Source organism: Podarcis gaigeae (genome assembly GCF_964106915.1).
Source record: "Podarcis gaigeae genome assembly, chromosome: Z".
In the NCBI taxonomy this organism is placed as follows: Eukaryota; Metazoa; Chordata; class Lepidosauria; order Squamata; family Lacertidae; genus Podarcis; species Podarcis gaigeae.
Genome location: NC_139691.1, coordinates 39,249,116 through 39,268,865, shown reverse-complemented (window position 1 = coordinate 39,268,865; position 19,750 = coordinate 39,249,116). Strand labels below are relative to the sequence as shown.

The following is a 19,750-nucleotide window of genomic DNA, read 5'->3' as shown; positions in this document are numbered from 1 at the left end:
TGGAAATCATTAAATATCTGAATGCTGCAATGTACAATTAAAAGAACTGGGTGCTTTATTGCTATGTCTCTTGGAGGAAGATGCATCTGGAATTCTAAATAATATGTAAAGGGAAATCTAGTGCAATCAAGAGAGGGGGTTGGTGGGAGAGATGAACTTGACTGTGGCAGCATAACTTGGAACTTCTCTGACAGCTAAAATAAGGACTTATGTACCTTATAACTTGGGGTCATAGTCAGGCTAAGACCTTGGGTGTTTGGATTCCAAAGGGAACGCTTTCAGATAAAGAGTCCACTGAGGGTTGAAGAGTTGGGTTGGGTCTGGGTCCAGAGTTAGGGCTTAATCAGGAGCTAAAGCAAGGGTGGGGATGCTGTGGAACTGCAACGTCCATTGCCCCTAGCCATTGGCCATGCTGGGTGAGGTTGAAGGGTGCTGAAGCCCAACAACCTCTCAAGAGCCATTGGTTCTTAATCCCTGAGCATGAGCTGAGGAAACAGGCTGATGCTGAAATGCATTGGACAGGAGGTCTTGCTCTGTTGACTAGGTATGGGAGAATGTGACACTCTATTTCTTGATTACTCATTCATCAATTACTGCCCCTTTACCCTTGAGACCTTATCAGGGAAAAAGACAGGATGATGATGATGGTAATGATGATGATAAGGCGCGCCTGGCACTACCTGGGGATTTGTTGAAATATTGTGATCCCTGGTAAAGGTAAAGGGACCCCGACCATTAGGTCCAGTCATAACCAACTCTGGGGTTGCGGCGCTCATCTCTCTTTATTGGCCGAGGGAGCCAGCATACAGCTTCCGGGTCATGACTAAGCTGCTTCTGGCAAACCAGAGCAGCGCACGGAAATGCTGTTTACCTTCCAGCTGGAGCGGTACCTATTTATCTACTTGCATTTCGACATGCTTTTGAACTGCTAGGTTGGCAGGAGCAGGGACCGAGCAATGGGAGCTCACCCCGTCACAGGGATTCGAACCGCTGTCCTTCTGATTGGCAAGTCCTAGACTCTGTGATTTAACCCACAGCACCACACAAAGACTTAGTAAGGTTTTCTAATTTATATTTAGACAAACACACACTTACCATCTGTTTTTGAAAGTTCCATTGCCCCCCAAATAATAATAACAATAATAATCCAGTTTGTCCTGTGGCATAAGGGGTTGCTCCTGGAGGACCAAACTAGATGCTTTGGTTAAAGATGCAGCAAAAGATGAAACTATGTATCTTTGGCTGTGTTCATACCACATGTTTAAAGTTTATTTAAAGGCACATGGGGGTTGCACCCATACTACACATTTAAAGAAGTGTTGTACCCCTTTAAGCAATCCTGGCTTCCCTCCAATAGGCATGAGAATTCATCCTTCACAGTTCCTAGAATCCTTAACAAACTACAGTCCCTAGGATTCAATGGGGAAAGTCTCATGTGTATTGAATTTGCTTTGATTGCATAGCATGGGCTGCTGGAGAGATGCCTTCTGCACAGCACAGTTCTGCACCTCTTGCATTTAAAGTGCAGGGCTTCCCCCTAGGAGAATCCTTAGAACTTTAGTTTACCCCTACAATTCCCAGCCCCCTTAGAAACTACAGTTCCCAGGATCCATTGGGGGAACTGTGAATTTGACAGTAATTCATTGCAGGTGTGTGGGGTGGAGGATCCCTACTGGGAAGGCAGCACTTGGGAAGGGGAGACAGTTCTCTCCACTTGTCTCTTCAGATACGCTCCATTCATCATGCAGTGAGTTCTGTTTCTATGTATTGTTTTGCTTCTAGTTTTTTATTGTTTTTAATTTATTTATTTATACTCAGTTATTGGAATGGGAGTGCTGCAACTCTCAGGTCCTGTTTGCAGGCCTCCAAGGGTCCAGAATCCTGTCTGCAAACAGGACCCGAGAACAGCAGCTGTCCTATTCCAGCAAATGGTGGGTGCAAATGCTTTAGAACATGAGAAGAGCCTGCTGGATTGGGCCAATGGCCCATCTAGTCCAGCATCCGTCTTTCACAGTGGCCAACCAGATGCCAATAGAAGGTCTGTAAGCAGAACCTGGGCTCTGTGGTTTAGACCACAGCGCCACCCACATCCCTGTGATCCCTGGTATGATTCAGTAAAGATCCAAAGTGCCCAGCATCCTGTAGATGCCTCCTGGAATCCTATGACCAGAACATGAAGGCAATTGTGCCTCACATAGTCTTGCTTTCCAGCAGTTGATACTGAGTCAGATACTGCCTTTGAACCTGTAGGTTCTTTACAGTCACTATGGGTGATAGCTGTTAACAGGTGCTCATTTTAATCCCTGAATTTGTCTAATCCTTTTTTAAAGTCATTTGGGTGGGTGGCCATCACTACATCTTGTGGCATTGCACTCCACAGATTAATTACATATTCTGTGGAGGTGTACTTCCTTGTGTTTCACTGGATCAACCACATCCAGGTTCTAAAGCCATGCCATGAGGGGACTCTTTTGCCTTAACCCCTTGTTCTCAACCTGCATCTTGTTATACACCACCTTTGTTCCAAGCTAAAAAACAATGAACACTTCAGCCTTTCCTCATATGACACATGCTCCAGTCCTTTGGTTGTTTGGATTGCGCCTTTCTGCTCATTGTCAGTCCTCTTCCTCTTTCTTTCTGTGCTGAGAGGAGTATTCTGGTGCCTGACACAGATATTATTATTATTATTATTATTATTATTATTATTATTATTATTATTATTTACATTTGATGTTAGCCACTCTGAGCCCGGGCTGGGAAGGGTGGGATATAAATAAAAAATTTTGTTGTTGTTGTTGTTATATGTCACTCATCAAGGTCTTGGAACATGAAGTTCTTGGTTCATGTCCCAGAATCTCTGGCACTTAGCCATGTGCAGGTGAGAGGTGCCTAGGTTAGTCCAATCTTTGGCCTCATTAGCAAAGCCACAAAGTATTAGTCACTGATGTTGTGGTGTTGTTTTTAATGAAATGGGGAACACTTACTATTTGAAAGTGGAATCACACCAGCAATTCATTTTATGTGAGCAGATGGTAATGAATTTCATCTGCTTCAGAACTGGTAGGCATCCAGCCAGCAACCTGTTTTATACTGCTGACTGTTTCCCTAGCCATCATAAAGGTTTGGTGGCTGGCAGGACTCAAACTTTATAGGTCAAACATTCCCATTCTTTTAAAAAAAACAATGCACCCTGAGTTCTCATGATATGGTGTTCTCATCTGTGTATGTGACATTTTCACAGCAGAATATACTTTATGCTTCAAATAGCTACTAAGCTCCTGTAGCTTCCCAGCTGCAAGTTATCTGGCAACCAAGGGATTCCACTTAGTCATGCTGGCCACATGACTTGGAAAAACTGTCTGTGGACAAACGTCAGCTCCCTTGGCCAGTAAAGCGAGATGAGCGCCGCAACCCCAGAGTCGTCTACAACTGGACTTAACTGCCAGGGGTCCTTTACCTTTACCTTTCTTTCTTATTTCTAGTTAGCAACACTAGGCAGCAATGCAACACAAGGGTGGTGCTATAAATGGCAGTCAATGGGTTTTGTGCACTTTTATCCACATTCTGGAATGCTTTTATCCCAATGGGATAGACATTGGGAATGTTTTAGCCTTTTTAGTGTAATCCTTGATTCTAAAAAAATAAAAATCCCTTTTATTTCAAAATGTCTGAGGTGATCTTCTACCTCTGCTATCCAATGCAGTATGTCTGTATGTCTGTTGCTAGGAGATGCAAGTGATGAGAGTGTCATTGCTGTCAGGTTCTATTTGTGGTCTTCCCACAGACACCAAGTTGGCCACTGTGAGAATAGGATGCTGGACTAAATGGGGCCATTGGCTTGATCTAGAAGGCTCCTGTGGTGTCATTGTTAGTGTGTTGGATTAGGACCTGGGAGACCAGGGTTCAAATTGCCACTCAACCATGAAGCTCCCTGGCTGACCTCGGGCTAGTGACTGTATCCCTTAGCCTAACCTACCTCACAGGATTATTGTGAGGATAAAATGGGGAGAACTATGTATGTCACCTTTAACTCCTTGGAGTACATAGTTGTTGTTGTTTTGACAGGACATTGCATGACTAAAAAGCGAATGCATTGCTATTGGGTTTGGGATAATGTAATGTATTGTGTTAAAGTTGCATAATGAATCTGATTCTTTCTGTACATCAGAATTAACAAGAGGATGATGGAATCCATAATTAGAAAAAAATATATAGCATGTTGCAGCCATTTGTTTTTGATAATTCCAGTAGATCCAAGTGACCCTTGTACCCAGTTAGCACTCTGGGGAGTGGGGAACCTTTTTCAATTACACTCTCTTCCATACAACCATCCAGGGGACACATACCAGCGGTGAGCAGGACAAAAAGCAAAAGTGGGTGAAGCAATTAAAGAAGGCTAGTTACCTCTCTAGGGGATGCGGGTGGCGCTGTGGGTAAAACCCCAGCGCCTAGGAGTTGCCAATCGCATGGTCGGCGGTTCGAATCCCCGTGGTGGGGTGAGCTCCCGTTGTTCGGTCCCAGCTCCTGCCCACCTAGCAGTTCGAAAACACCCTTAAAGTGCAAGTAGATAAATAGGTACCGCTTTATAATGGGAAGGTAAACTGTGTTTCCATGTGCTGCGCTGGTGCAGGATCGCCAGAGCAGCTTTGTCACGCTGGCCACGTGACCCGGAAGTGTCCTCGGACAGCGCTGGCCCCTGGCCTCTTAAGTGAGATGGGCGCACAACCCTAGAGTCAGACACGACTGGCCCGTACGGGCAGGGGTACCTTTACCTTTACCTTTTAGTTACCTCTCTACCCTCCCTCTAAGCAAGCAAGAACGATTATTGAATCTCAATGGCACATTCTAGTCAGGCAAAAACACTCAAAGAGGGTCACATCAGGCCAGGGAAAGGAATTTGGCCAGGGAATGAGTGCAACCTGTGGAAAATACCAAGTACCAGACAGAGGGGTCTAGAGGCCTGCATTCAGTCCCCGGGGTTGAAGTTCCCTACTCACAGAATTTAGTGACAAATTCAGAAGTGCAGAGTAACTTCATTATAGTCTCAGCCACACACTCTTCTAAGATTATACACGAATAATCATTAGAGATCCATTGTAATGACCAATGCAGATCTCCATATGTTGCCTTCCAGCTAGATCTACTTTTTTGTGCTGCATATGCACATGGGCAAATGATTTGGAGTATTCCAATATCTTCTTTTGGAGTAACGTGGTTTTCCTGAAGTTCCATTGCATGTGACAGAACTTGCACACCGTTTTCTTGAAACTGAAGCATCTTGTGTTTTCAATATTGCCAAGAGCTTAACTTTGGAGCATACAGGAAAAACCACTACAGTATTTGGTGTTCTTTACACACAGCTCCTTTCACTCTGGCTTCAGTTAGTGCAAAGAGTGAGAATATTCCTTTTCAGTGGCTACAAATTTCCTCTTTCATGTTGATAGGACCTCTCTAGGTTACTGGAGACGGGGACCCTACTAGGGCCCTGCTGCAGAAATAGTAACAGGGCCTCGACCTCCTGTGATCCCAGACTACTGCACTTCTGCCCACTTCTGGTCCTAAAGTGAAATCTTGTATATCTTCATAGCAAAATTTGGCATGGCTGATAAATGGTCCCCTTTGACTTGCATCCTGCAAATCTTCCCTCCACTCCATTTAACCTCTAATTGTGATTTGCAACACACACATGAGCAAATTTCACTCACTATCTCATGAATATTTCCTTGCAGAAGACACTAACTGTGAGACCTGAGACTTTGTGCAAGTCAGAGAGCAGAGCATGAATTGCAAAGTTGTTGAAGTGAAACTGCAGCAGAGCTTCAGCTAACAGGTTAACTTGGTAGCTAGGAGAATGTATCACTGGAGCAAAGCAGCCAGAGCCCCAGGGAAATGCAATCACTCCCTGTTTCCGTGTTCTACTTTTGGGAGAACAACTACGCGATAATGATAGTGACATTGCCTGAGATAGCTAAGGCTCCATATTCTTCCCCCGCCCCCTAACTTACTGTACCACTTTATATAACTGCTGTGTCACATGAATAGGTGCTTGTTAGAAGAAAATATCCCCTTTGCCATGGCGAAGGGGCTTGAATATCTCAGAGAAGCTATGAACTATGCCGAGCAGGGCACCCAAGATGAACAGATCATAGTGGAGTGTTTTGACCAAACGTGATCCACCTGGAGGAGGAACCGGCAAGCCACTCCAGTATCCCTGCCAAGAAAACTCCATGGACAAAGACAACAGGCATATAAAAGTTATGATGCTGGAAGAGGAGCCCCTCAGGTCGGAAGGTGTCCAACATGCTACTGGGGAAGAGTGGAGGACAAGTACAAGTAGATCCAGAGCTGATGAAGCGGCTGGGCCAAAGCCGAAAGGATGCTCAGTTGCGGATATGCCTGGAAGCGAAAGGAAAGTCCAATGCTGTAAAGAAAAATATTGCATAGGAACCTGGAATGTAAGAACCAGGTAAGTTGGATGTGGTCAAAAATGAGATGGCAAGAATAAATATTGACATCCTGGTCATCAGTGAACTAAAATGGATGGGAATGGGCAAATTCAGTTCGGATGACCATCATATCTACTACTGTGGGCAAGAAACCCGTAAAAGAAATGGAGTGGCCCTCATAGTCAACAAAAGACTGGTGAAAGCTGTACTGGGATGCAATCCCAAAAATGATAGAATGATCTCGATACGAATCCAAGGCAGACCTTTTAACATCACAGTAATCCAAGTTTATGCACCAACTACTGGTGCTGAAGAAACAGAAATTGACCAATTCTATGAAGACTTACAAGACCTTATAGAAGTGACAACAAAGAAGGATGTTCTTCTCATTATAGGGGATTGGAGTGCTAAAGTAGGGAATCAAGAGATAAAAGGAACAACTGGCAAGTTTGGCCTTGGAGATCAAAACGAAGCAGGGCAAAGGCTAATAGAGTTCTGTCAAGAGAACGGCTGGTCATCACAAACACTCTTTTCCAACAACACAAGAGACGACTCTACACGTGGACATCACCAGATGGGCAGCATCGTAATCAGATTGATTATATTCTCTGCAGCCAAAGATGGAGAAGCTCTATACAGTCAGCAAAAACAAGACCTGGAGCTGACTGTGGCTCAGATCATCAGCTTCTTATAGCAAAATTCCAGCTTAAACTGAAGAAAGTAGGAAAATCCACTGGGCCAGTAAGATACAATCTGAATCAAATCCCTTATGAATACACAGTGGAAGTGAGGAACAGGTTTAAGGATTTAGATTTGCTGGACAGAGTGCCTGAAGAACTATGGGTGAAGGCTCGCAACATTATACAGGAGGCAGCAACTAAAACCATCCCAATGAAAAAGAAATGCAAGAAAGCAAAGTGGTTGTCCAATGAGGCCTTACAAATAGCAGGGGAGAGAAGGCAAGCAAAATGCAAGGAAGATAGTGAAAGATACAGGAAATTGAATGCAGATTTCCAAAAAATAGCAAGGAGAGACAAGAAGGCCTTCTTAAACGAGCAATGGAAAGAAATAGAGGAAAACAACAGAATGGGAAGAACCAGAGATCTGTTCAAGAAAATTGAAGATATGAAATGAACATTTCGTACAAAGATTACCATAATAAAGGACAAAAGTGGTAAGGACCTAACAGAAGCAGAAGACATCAAGAAGAAGTGGCAAGAATACACAGAGGAATTATACCAGAAAGATATGGATGGCTCGTACACCCCAGGTAGTGTGATTGCTGACCTTGAGCCAGACATCCTGGAGAGTGAAGTCAAATGGGCCTTAGAAAGCACTGCAAATAACAAGGCCAGTGGAAGTGATGATATTCCAGCTCAACTATTTAAAATTTTAAAAGATGATGCTGTTAAGGAGCTACACTCAATATGCCAGCAAGTTTGGAAAACTCAGCAGTGGCCAGAGGATTGGAGAAGATCAGTCTACATCCCAATCCCAAAGAAGGGCAGTGCCAAAGAATGCTCCAACTACCGCACAATTGCACTCATTTCACACGCTAGCAAGGTTACGCTTAAAATTCTACAAGGCAGGCTTAAGCAGTATGTAGACCGAGAACTCCCAGAAGTGCAAGCTGGATTTCGAAGGAGCAGAGGAAGCAGAGACCAAATTGCAAACATGCGCTGGATTATGGAGAAAGCTAGAGAGTTACAGAAAGACATCTACTTATGCTTCATTGACTATGCAAAAGCCTTTGACTGTGTCGACCACAGCAAACTATGGCAAGTTCTTAAAGAAATGGGAGTGCCTGATCACCTAATCTGTCTCCTGAGAAATCTCTATGTGGGACAAGAAGCTACAGTTAGAACTGGATATGGAACAACTGATTGGTTCAAAATTAGGAAAGGAGTACGGCAAGGCTGCATATTGTCTCCCTGCTTATTTAACTTATATGCAGAATTCATCATGCGAAAGGCTGGGCTGGATGAATCCCAAACTGGAATTAAGATTGCCGGAAGAAATATCAACAACCTCAGATATGCAGATGACACAACCTTGATGGCAGAAAGTGAGGAGGAATTAAATAACCTTTTAATGAGAGTGAAAGAGGAGAGCGCAAAATATGGTCTGAAGCTCAACATCAAAAAAATGAAGATCATGGCCACTGGGCCCATCACCTCCTGGCAAATAGAAGGGGAAGAAATGGAGGCAGTGAGAGATTTTACTTTCTTGGGCTCCATGATCACTGCAGATGGTGACAGCAGTCACGAAATTAAAAGACGCCTGCTCCTTGGGAGAAAGGTGATGGCAAACCTAGACAGCGTCTTAAAAAGCAGAGACATCACCTTGCCAACAAAGGTCCGTATAGTTAAAGCCATGGTTTTCCCAGTAGTGATGTATGGAAGTGAGAGCTGGACCATCAAGAAGGCTGATCACCGAAGAATTGATGCTTTTGAATTATGGTGCTGGAAGGTTAGGGTTAGACTCTTGAGAGTCCCATGGACTGCAAGAAGATCAAACCTCTCCATTCTTAAGGAAATCAGCCCTGAGTGCTCACTGGAAGGACAGATTGTGAAGCTGAGGCTTCAATACTTTGGCCACCTCATGAGAAGAGAAGACTCCCTGGAAAAGACCCTGATGTTGGGAAAGATAGAGGGCACAAGGAGAAGGGGACGACAGAGGACGAGATGGTTGGACAGTGTTCTCGAAGCTACAAACATGAGTCTGACCAAACTGCGGGAGGCAGTGGAAGACAGGTCCATGGGGTCACGAAGAGTCGGACACGACTAAACGACTAAACAACAACAACAACAGAAGAAAATATATAGCTTCTCTGTAGGGACGCAAGTGTGCAGCTGATGAATTGGTTAGATTATTAATTGATGAAAGACCTTTTGAGCGATTGAAGAGGTGCCCTAAATGAATAATAGGTATTTTTACAATATTTTTTTAAAAAATAAAGCTTACAAACATCATGAATGGTAGATCCTTTCACAGAAGAGATGTCCAGCTCTGTACATGCCTCATTTAGGATGGCAAAGAATCCTTCTGAACTTTAAAGACTACCATTGATTATTACAGCATAAGCTTGAAGTGTTTTCCTGAATGCATTGGATGGAGTAGAATGTAATATTTGAAAGCTTGTATCAGGGGATGGGAGCCTTTTTGGGCCTGGGGGCTGCACTGCCTTCTGGGCTGCCCTTTGGGGGCCACATGTCCGTGGGGGTGGGAGGCCAGAGGCAAAAGCGGGCAAAGCAACAAATATAATATAGCTTTGTACAGCATACTTATCCAGTCCTCTCTATCCTTTATCAAGTCACTCAAAAAGCTGTATCAGAACTCAAGGATGCATTCCAATCAGGATAAAAAGCAGGATCTGTGATGAGGAGCATGATCTGGGGAGTGTGCTGAGAGCCTGGAGTGACGCATTTGGCCCCATATCCTGTGGTTTCCCACCCCAGCTTGTACCATAATTTGTTATTCTTTAAGGCACCACAATATTTTTTCTCTTTCTTTCTTTCTTTCTTTCTTTCTTTCTTTCTTTCTTTCTTTCTTTCTTTCTGGTTTTTGCTGCTGACTGAAACAGCTACCCATCCAGGCATTTTTAATATATATAATGATAACAGACAAAATGCATGTCAAAGCCCAAAAACAACAGTTGTTAAATTACCTACTTAATGTCCAAAGGACTTGCCTTCTACAACCCAAAAAGTGTCCAAATTCATCTGAGGCTTTGAGAGACTTGGAATGGAGCAGTCCAGTTTCCACGTTAGTGTCTGGCTGGCATGGTCGAGATCACTGGTGCTATAGCTAGAGGGGGCTAGCTGGGTTTTTTGCCCCAGGTGAAGCCTCCAGAGGGGTGCCGTTGAGGCTCCCAGCCTGTGGGTGTGCATGTGGGGTGGTGCCAAACTGGGTCTTTGACCTGGGTGAAATAAAGCCTAGCTTTGCCTCTGCACTGGGGCTGGTTCTTGTTTTTTCCATCTCTCTGTGTGCGCATGTTGGAGTGAATAGAAGGCAGCTTGGCAGGGTTGGGGAATCTTGGACCTGGTGGCTTCTCTTATTTTGCCCTAGGGAATTTCCTTAGGCCACATGGCCCCTCCTTAGGCCACACCCCTTACCAGGCATGCTCCTCAGGTGCTTTTGCCTGGCCGGAATGCCCTTGAACTGCAACAATGCTCTTGTTTGCCTAGTTGAAGAGATGTTTGTGGGTTGGGGGTTGTAGAAACCTCTTTAAGTTTGATTGGCTGGAATGCAGCCAACCATACACCCACTTTTGCCTCTGGGTCTGCTCATCACCAGCATGCAGCCCCCAGGTGGTTCAGGAGCAGTGGCGTAGGGGGGGGGCGGCCACACCGGGCGCAACATCTGGGGGTTAGGGGCGCAAATCCATGGGTTAGGGGGTGCAAATCCATGGGTTAGGGGGCGCAAATTACTTGCCTTGCCCCAGGTGCTGACAACCCACGCTACGCCACTGTTCAGGAGGCAGGGCATAGGCAATGGCACTCATTAGGCCAAGGCAGCAGTGAGGTTGTTCCCTGGCACAACCATTGCTCAGAGCAGTGGTTCTCTGAGCCACAATTTCAGAATAAAAATTTGCTAGCACCAGACCAAATTCTTTCTTGATAGGAAATACATTGGAAAACAAAAAGAAACAACTCCTGGCAGTGATTGGTTTATAGTACAGAACACAACTATTTCATAAGATGATCGTGGGACATCTGGAAAATTATTTTTAAAAAAACTCAGCTACATAAGAACACAAATCATTCCCAAAATATAATTATAAACGAGACTCTTACATATGTACCTTAGGTATGTATACAAACTCAGTGAGAGGTGTGAGCTTGCCTGGTAATGTCATTTATATCAGGTTCAGTTTAAAACAAACAAACTCTCATCTCCTCATCAACACAAAGAATCCTTTCTCTTTTCTAATTTTTCATATTTGTCAGAGTTTAAAACCCCTGTTTGTGGAGAACTGTAGAACAATACCCAAAGCTCCTGAAGAGAGGCATGGATACTGTTTCTGGTTAGAATCATATAACTGTAGAGTTGGAAGGGATCCTGAGGATCATCTAGTCCAACCCATTGCAAGGCATGAATCTCAGCTAAAGCATCCACAACAGATGGCCATCCAACCTCTGTCTAAAGACCTCCAAGGAAGGAGAGTCCACTACCTCTTGTGGAAGTCCACTGCTGAACAGCTCTTACTGTCAGAAAGATTTTCCTGATGTTTAGCTGGAATCTCCTTTCTTGTAGAATCAATTGGTTTGAGTCCTACTGTCCAGAGCAAGAGAAGACAAACTTACTCCATCCTTCATGTGACAGCCCTTTAGATATTTGAGGATGGCTGTCAGATAGTCCTCTGTATCAAAATGGGATAGCTGCCTCTGACAGCCTTTTCCTCCAGATGGGAACCATTTACATATATCCAAATGTAATGAATATGCCACTGCTGTGATACTGTGGGATACCTAAGAGAGGGGAGAGGAAACAATCCAGAAGTGAAGTTGTCTTAAGTCTACAGCTGTGGCAGCTTATCTGCCTGGTAAATCTTTTAATTACATTCAGCATCTAATGACTCGCAATTGTACAAGTAGATATGTAAGCTCTGCTGCTGCAGAACCTGATGCCACAGTTGTAAAGACATGGGGAAATAAGAAGAGCATGCTATCACTCCCCCCACCCCCAATGTTTTTGTACTATGCTATGCTACACTGAGGGGGACGCAGGTGGCACTGTGGGTTAAACCACAGAGCCTAGGACTTGCCGATCAGAAGGTCGACGGTAAGAATCCCCGTGACGGGGTGAGCTCCTGTTGCTCGGCCCCTGCTCCTGCCAATCTAGCAGTTCGAAAGCACGTCAAAGTGCAAGTCGATAAATAGGTACCGCTCTGGTGGGAAGGTAAACGGCGTTTTTGTATGCTGCTCTGTTTCGCCAGAAGTGGCTTAGTCATGCTGGCCACATGACCCGGAAGCTGTACGCCGGCTCCCTCGGCCAATAAAGCAAGATGAGCGCCGCAACCCCAGAGTCAGTCACGACTAGACCTAATGGTCAGGGGTCCCTTTACACTTTACCTTTATGCTTCACTGAAATGCTTAAATGCTTCTTTGAATCTTCCTGCCACACTTGCCATCCTCTCCTGCCACACCATTGTGGTGCATCCCCAACTCACAAGCCACTCCATACTCACAAGTCGCCAAAGCTGCTCTTGGGCACTTTCTGTGTCATCCTAATCAACTGCTGAAGGTAGTTGTGCAAATGAAAAGGGATGGACCCCCACATAGCCTGGGACTACAACAAGGTGCAATAAGCAGTTAACATTTAAGACATCTATAAAGCTGGGTGCCCATTTGGCCAAAGCACCAGATTCTGAGCTTAGCTGGTCACACATATACCGTGCAGGATGAAATGATGTTTGTTATTTTCCTGCCTTAAATCACTGCTCTATCTTTGGGGACAGGAGCTTCATTGGAGAAAGGATTCTTTGCTTGTATCCTCTGGGCATCTCACTTAGCCTCTGAGCTCTTAGCGTTGTACACTGCACTAGGTTTCCAGAGCAATCTTGTAATGCTCCCAGGGCCTAATAATTTCTTCCCTGCAGGCAAAGCAAGGAAATATAGGAAGTGATAGCAGTCCCAGCACACAAAAGGATCTCTCTTATTCTTAACTGTTGCTTACCAAGAACAAACCTTGGTGACAGCTAGGGAAGGGGGGAGAATTCAATTTAGTTCACATTTAATGACAAAACCTACTTAATTCATGCTTTCTGAAACATGGGAACCAAAATACCCACCATCCTTCAAAATTCACACTCTGTCGCATTCTTGTAAAATAAAAAATCAAGATTCCCTGTGCTCTGCTCCACTCCCTCTTTCTTCCTGCCCTATCTTCTGCCTGCACCTCAGACCTGGGGCAGCAGCCTCTCCTCCTCCTTGTTTGCTCTCCAGCAACCACTACAAGCTGCCCAAGGGAAGAGGGTGGTAGCGATGGCCAGGGAGAGGTCAGGGAGAAGCCAGGGAGAGGCAACAGAATGGTCCCTTGCAGCTGCAGTTGCCGCCACCACCACCACCACCTAGGACAAGCACCAGCTCAACCTCCTTCCCAAGCTTGGCGATGGTGGCACTGGTGGAGCCGACCTTCTGATCAGCAAGTCCTAGGCTCTGTGGTTTAACCCACAGCACCACTGAAAGACTTAGTAAGGTTTTCTAATTTATATTTAGACACACACAAACACACACACAAACACACACACACACCATCTGTTTTTGAAAGTTCCATTGCCCCCAAATAATAATAACAATAATAATCCAGTGGCATAAGGGGTTGCTCCTGGAGGACCAAACTAGATGCTTTGGTTAAAGATGCAGCAAAAGATGCAACTATGTATCTTTGGCTGTGTTCATACCACATGTTTAAAGTTTATTTAAAGGCACATGGGGGTCACACCCATACTACACATTTAAAGAAGTGTTGTACCCCTTTAAGCAATCCTGGCTTCCCTCCAAGAGGCATGAGAATTCATCCTTCACAGTTCCTAGAATCCTTAACAAACTACAGTCCCTAGGATTCAATGGGAGAAGTCTCATGTGTATTGAATTTGCTTTGATTGCATAGCATGGGCTGCTGGAGAGATGCCTTCTGCACAGCACAGTTCTGCACCTCTCACATGTAAAGTGCAGGGCTTCCCCCTAGGAGAATCCTTAGAACTTTAGTTTACCCCTACAATTCCCAGCCCCCTTAGAAACTACAGTTCCCAGGATCCATTGGGGGAACTGTGAATTGAATTACTATTCATTACAGGTGTGTGGGGTGGAGGATCCCTACTGGGAAGGCAGCACTTGGGAAGGGGAGACAGTTCTCTCCACTTGTCTCTTCAGATAGGATCCATTCAGCATTCAGTGAGTTCTGTTTCTATGTATTGTTTTGCTTCTAGTTTTTTATGGTTTTAAATTTATTTATTTATTCTCAGTTATTGGAATGGGAGTGCTGCAACTCTCAGGTCCTGTTTGCAGGCCTCCAAGGGTCCAGAATCCTCCTAAGGGAAGACTGCAAACAGAACCTGAGAGCAGCAGCAAATGATGGGTGCAAATGCTTTAGAACATGAGAAGAGCCTGCTGGATTGGGCTAATGGTCCATCTAGTCTAGCATCTGTCTTTCACAATGGCCAGCCAGATGCCAATAGAAGGTCTGTAAGCAGGACCTGGGCAAAACATTCCTCACCCCCTGCAGTTCCCAACAACTGGCTTTCAGAAGCATAGTGATTCCAACAAGAGGAGGTAGAACATAGCCAACTCAGCAGCTAGAAACTGATAGTCTGACTCTGAAGGAATTTTACTAATCCTTTTAGAAAGTTAGTAGATACTTTAAAATGCACTGGTGGAGGAAATAGGGACAGTCCAGGCTCAAATGAGAACCTGGCTGGCCTTTCTAATTTGGGGACTGTCCCTGGTTAATAGGGACGCTTGGAGAGTGTGTTGTTCTGACTGAGTGCTAAAGAATGGGTTTTCTTGGGGAAAGACAAAACTGCTCAGACCCATGGCTAGAAAGCACAGGACAAGAGGAAAACTGCTCAGACCTGCCCTTTCTATGCATGGGACAAATGGAAATGTGGATGAGCCCTAGCTCTAGTCAAGAGGACTTTAGACAGTCCTACTTAGAGAAGCTGGAGATTTTATTTGAGGATTTAATGGAGCCTTATGGGTTGAATCCAACTAAGTTTTTACCCACAGTTTCCCCACTGAAATTAATGGACCTATATTAGCCACATTCTACTTTGAGTAGAACCAACAATGAATACATGCAAAGCTCTATTACTGATCCAACACCCTTACCAGTGATCACAAAATAGTAGCTCAAGGCAGCTATCTGTTTTCTGTAGTGAAAGTAGTGTGGTAGTCTTCTTAGTTATTTCTGAAAGAGTTTCCAAAGGAGCATCAGGAGTTGCTGATAATGTCTATTTATAATTGACAATAAATATCTGGTTTTAATCTCTCTGAAGGCCTACATGAAAGACTTAGAAATATGTTTGCATTTGAACTGTCCCTAAAAACACACATGCAAAACAACCTCCCAGAAAGCTATCATCATTATCTCTTGAAGTTGTAAGAAATATTTGCCTCTGGTCTTCTAAAGAGCAGTATCAAAAAAAGGAAAATGGATTTTGCAGAGTACATAAGAGAAATCACTTCCATTTGTGGGCTTCAACACTTGGCTTCTCTCCATGTGTTTGTGATGAGGGCAAGCCGAATGTAGGAAGCTGGATTGGAAGGAAGTCTTTTATGTACCACTGTATTTTCACCAGTATACGATAATTACATCAGGCCACTGAACCCACTTGAGTTGAGATCAGAGTAATAGGGAAAGGACTGTGGCACTGTACAGAGCACATGCTTTTGCATGCAAAACGGCACAGATGATGATGGTGATTTCAGTCGACACATAAGGAGTTACCAAGGAACTTGCAGGATCTTAGAGCATGACATAAAGATATCAGAAAAAAAGAACAGTGCATTGTAATAAAAGCAGAACAGCAAGCCCCATTTTGTTCATTTGCCAGCATGATTTGGATTCCAGTGGGCATTTGTTCCTCTGCAAACCAGCAAAACTCACTGCAATGCCAGCCTGGGAAAACACCCATTTCCAGGTGTGGTTTGAATATAAACAATGCCTGCAAATGGCCAGCTTCAAAGGGGCTTGCTGTCAAAGCCCATCCATGATGTCAGTGAGCTGTGCTTGCAAAGAATCAGGGCACACTTGAAGTTCCCCCAACGTTCCATCGCAGCTCCATTTTATATGACATCTGGTGTACAGCCAGTGGGTGTGGTTTAAAGAAAATGGGCCAGACAAGGAACCCTGCCATGCCTGCTTAAGCCCATGAGCCAGAGGTTGCTCACAGCATACTAAAAGTTTGAAATAGAGAGTTATATGGTCTTGGGAGGCTCACTGATTTCCTGCAAAAGGTTCGAACAATGTACACTGCTAAAACCATTGCTTACTATTTAATACAGTGTTTTAGTATGTCTTCCCTGCTGTGTATATCATCAGCCAAACTGAACTCCTGTGGTCTCAGGGCTGCATTTGAATCTACTCAATGGAATGTGAAATCCCATTTTCTTTTTCTTTGCTTTTTTTTCCCTGTCATTGGGATTCCATGATGGGGCAGGATGGAATTTTAAATGCTGGTTTCTCCTTTCTGGGCCAGCAATTCAGAGAAGAAGAGCGCTACCAGAAGAAAAATTGGCAACCCTACCTGGGGCTAACAAATTTGAGCTATGTTTTCCATACTTGTTCCCCATCAACTCTCATCAGCCACTCAACCATTTTTTTATGTAAAAAGGCAGAGACACACAACCCAGTTCACCCATAATAACGCAGATGCAGGCAGAATAAATATAGCTGCCCTATTTGTGCTCTCCTGTGAACCTTGACTATCAGGTTCAGGTTCCACACAGGTGTTTGCACCATTTATCCTAGACCAGAGATGGGAAACCTGTGGTTCTCTGGTTATTGCTGGACTCCAGCTCAGCTCCAGCCAAGGATGTTGACAGCAACTTCTGGAGGGTCACAGTCTGTCCTGTGGGAGGAAGAGAAGGAGGCAGACTGGGTTATTCTTAAGGAGAGAATGCATAGCTAGCTCACTCCCAGTGCATCTAGGTTGGCCCTCGCCCAGCTAGCCACTCGGGTGCCCAGTGTGGCACGTGCGTCCTGCAGCTGGGGGCAGGGCAATCTGCCTATTGGGGCAGGACGAGCCAAGGCAGGGTGCACTGTGTGGAGCCTCTCCGCAGCCTCCTCCTCAGCTGTAGGGCGGCTGAGGCAATGGGCAGACACAAGCAGCAAGGAGCTTGCAGGCAGTTCGCCCGCCACCTCCCCCTCAGGAGAGACGCATGGCTCAGGCACACTGCAGGCCCGCAGTGTGGCACCCAGTGCCTCGTGCCTCACATCTCACCTATCTACCAGTGGCAAAGGAAGGGGGGGTCCGTTGGGGGCGGGGGTTATTTTTTCCCAAAAAAAGGGGTCGTGAGCCCAATTTTTATTTATTTATTTTATTTTTGCCATTTTGTCACCCCCCTCAGTGATGACACCCGGGGTGGCCTGCACCCACCTCACCCCCCTTCCTACACCCCTGCCCTCGCCACATCATATGGTCTGGTGAGTCTGGTTAGCTCCTATAATCAATGGATTTTTGCATGTTAATTCTGCACATTCAGTGAATTTCATGATGTTTTGGTATTGTAAGATGATTTACTGTATTTAAGGTTTCCACTTCATTTGCATAGCAGCCAACCTCTAGGGGCTGAGGTCCCTTCAGCCCCCCAATAAAATATTTGAGGGCTCCAGAGCCCCCAAAATTGATGAGCATTGCCATTCAAATGGGGGGGTGCATGTCATGTGATCAGTTATGCAGGACAGGGCTTACCTATTCCCCTCCCCATCTTCAATATTTTATTGAAGTTGGCATCCCTGTTCACTTGACTAGATTTTGCATTTATATGGTATTGCTTAATTTTGCTGGATTTGGGGAGACATTGGAAGCTGCCTTATACTGAGTCAAACCACTAGCTCACCAAGCACAGTATATATATATATATATATATATATATATATATATATATATATATAAAATATCAAAGTGGTTTACAACAAAAATGCATAAAGCCATACAGTAAGAACTGTCTCTAGAAGTCTACACTGACTTTCAGACAGTCTCTCCCAGCCTTACCAAGAGATGCCAGGGATTGAACCCGGGACCTTCTGCATGCAAAGCAGGTGTTCTACCTCTCACCTAGGGCCTTTCCCAACAACATAAATCTCTTTCTTGATGAAAAGTGGTACAAAAATATTTGTATGAATGAATTAAACATTTGAACGAAATATATTAGAAGTAGGGGGAAATGGCCTATGCTAGTGGTTCCCAAACTATTTCCCCTATGGACCTCTTGGAAATTTCCAAGAAATTTGGCAGACCACTTAGTGATATTTCTGCTTGTTTTAGCAATTACAATGAAGTGTTCTAGATGCTCTATGGGGTTTTTTAATTGTATTTTTATTTCTTCCTTTATTTCTTGTGTTGCATTTTACTTTATTAGACCTTGAATTCCATAGAATTCAAACTGTAATGCAATATAAGAAATAAAAGAAGCAACAAAAGAAGGGTGAAGCCTGAAGAAGTGTGCATGCACAAAAAAGCTTATACCCAGAACAAACTTAGTTGGTCTCTAAGGCGCTTCTGGACATTTTTTTGTTTGTTTTTTAACAAAAATACTGTTAAATATAATCATGAGTATTCATTGCAGACATGCCACGGACCACCTGAAGGAAGCTCAGTGGTCCACAGGCCACAGTTTGGGAGCCCCTGGACCCTGCTAAGAATGTTGTAAAGTGAGAAATTGCATGTTAACCTTTCCTTCTTCCTCCACCCCAACTTCCTGTCTTCCACAGAGATCCAAAATAGCTGTCTATGAGAAAATGTGGTCGTACATGAAGTCGGCAGAGCCATCTGTATTTGCCAAAACCACAGCGGACGGGGTAGCCCGCGTGAGGAAATCTAAGGGGAAGTTTGCCTTCCTGCTCGAATCGACCATGAATGAGTACATTGAACAACGGAAGCCTTGTGACACAATGAAAGTTGGTGGGAACCTGGATTCCAAAGGCTATGGTGTAGCAACTCCCAAAGGCTCAGCATTAAGGTGGGTGGAATAATATAACAATATCCATGTTGTTATAGTATTCCACCTACCCTGATGTATTGTGTTGTCTTTTTCTTTCTTGTGGATTTGAGGTAAACTTAAAAAAGTTTTCAAAAAAAAAATCAGTATTCCGTGAAGTTAAATAAGACGGTAAATTATGGTTTCATTGACTTTAATGCATCCATTTTTTTTCTAAATGTTCTCTCCGTGTTGTCCTTTCCGATTGTTTGTTGCTGTTTTTAATTTTACAGTCCAGTGGCTTTTTTCAATTTAAATGGTAAAAGCCCAAGTTAAAAACCGCCATACGTGACGGGTGTTAATTGCATGACGTGGTGTTCTCGTCGCCTCTTTTTTAAAAATCCCCTCCTCCTCCTCCTCCTCCTCCTCCTCCTCCTCCTTCTCCTCCTCCTCCTCCTCCTTCTTCTTATTTTTTCTCAAAAAACAATTTCCCCATCCCGCACACTTCCGTTTTTTAAGCAAATGTTTAGATCCTCCATGCCACCTTTCCAATATTTAAACCCTGTTATTTGCTGTAACAAACACGTTCTCTATATAGCTCTACCTCCCTGTGAAAAACCAAAAAGAAAAAAAAGTGAAAGAGAGAGAGAGAGAGAGAAA

General features: G+C 44.3%; 1 protein-coding gene across 3 annotated transcripts in view; it reads left to right on the top strand.

Moving 5' to 3' along the window:
- The window catches only part of LOC310836915 (glutamate receptor 3), a 210,259-nt gene that overhangs the window by 149,658 nt on the left and 40,851 nt on the right, over positions 1 to 19,750 (top strand). For 2 of the 3 annotated variants that reach the window (XM_083722848.1, XM_083722846.1), the window contains one exon: positions 18,885 to 19,132. In XM_083722848.1, coding sequence (XP_083578974.1) covers positions 18,885 to 19,132 — 248 coding nt within the window. The remainder of the gene's footprint in view (positions 1 to 18,884; positions 19,133 to 19,750) is intronic. The other variant, XM_083722847.1, reaches the window with a different exon arrangement.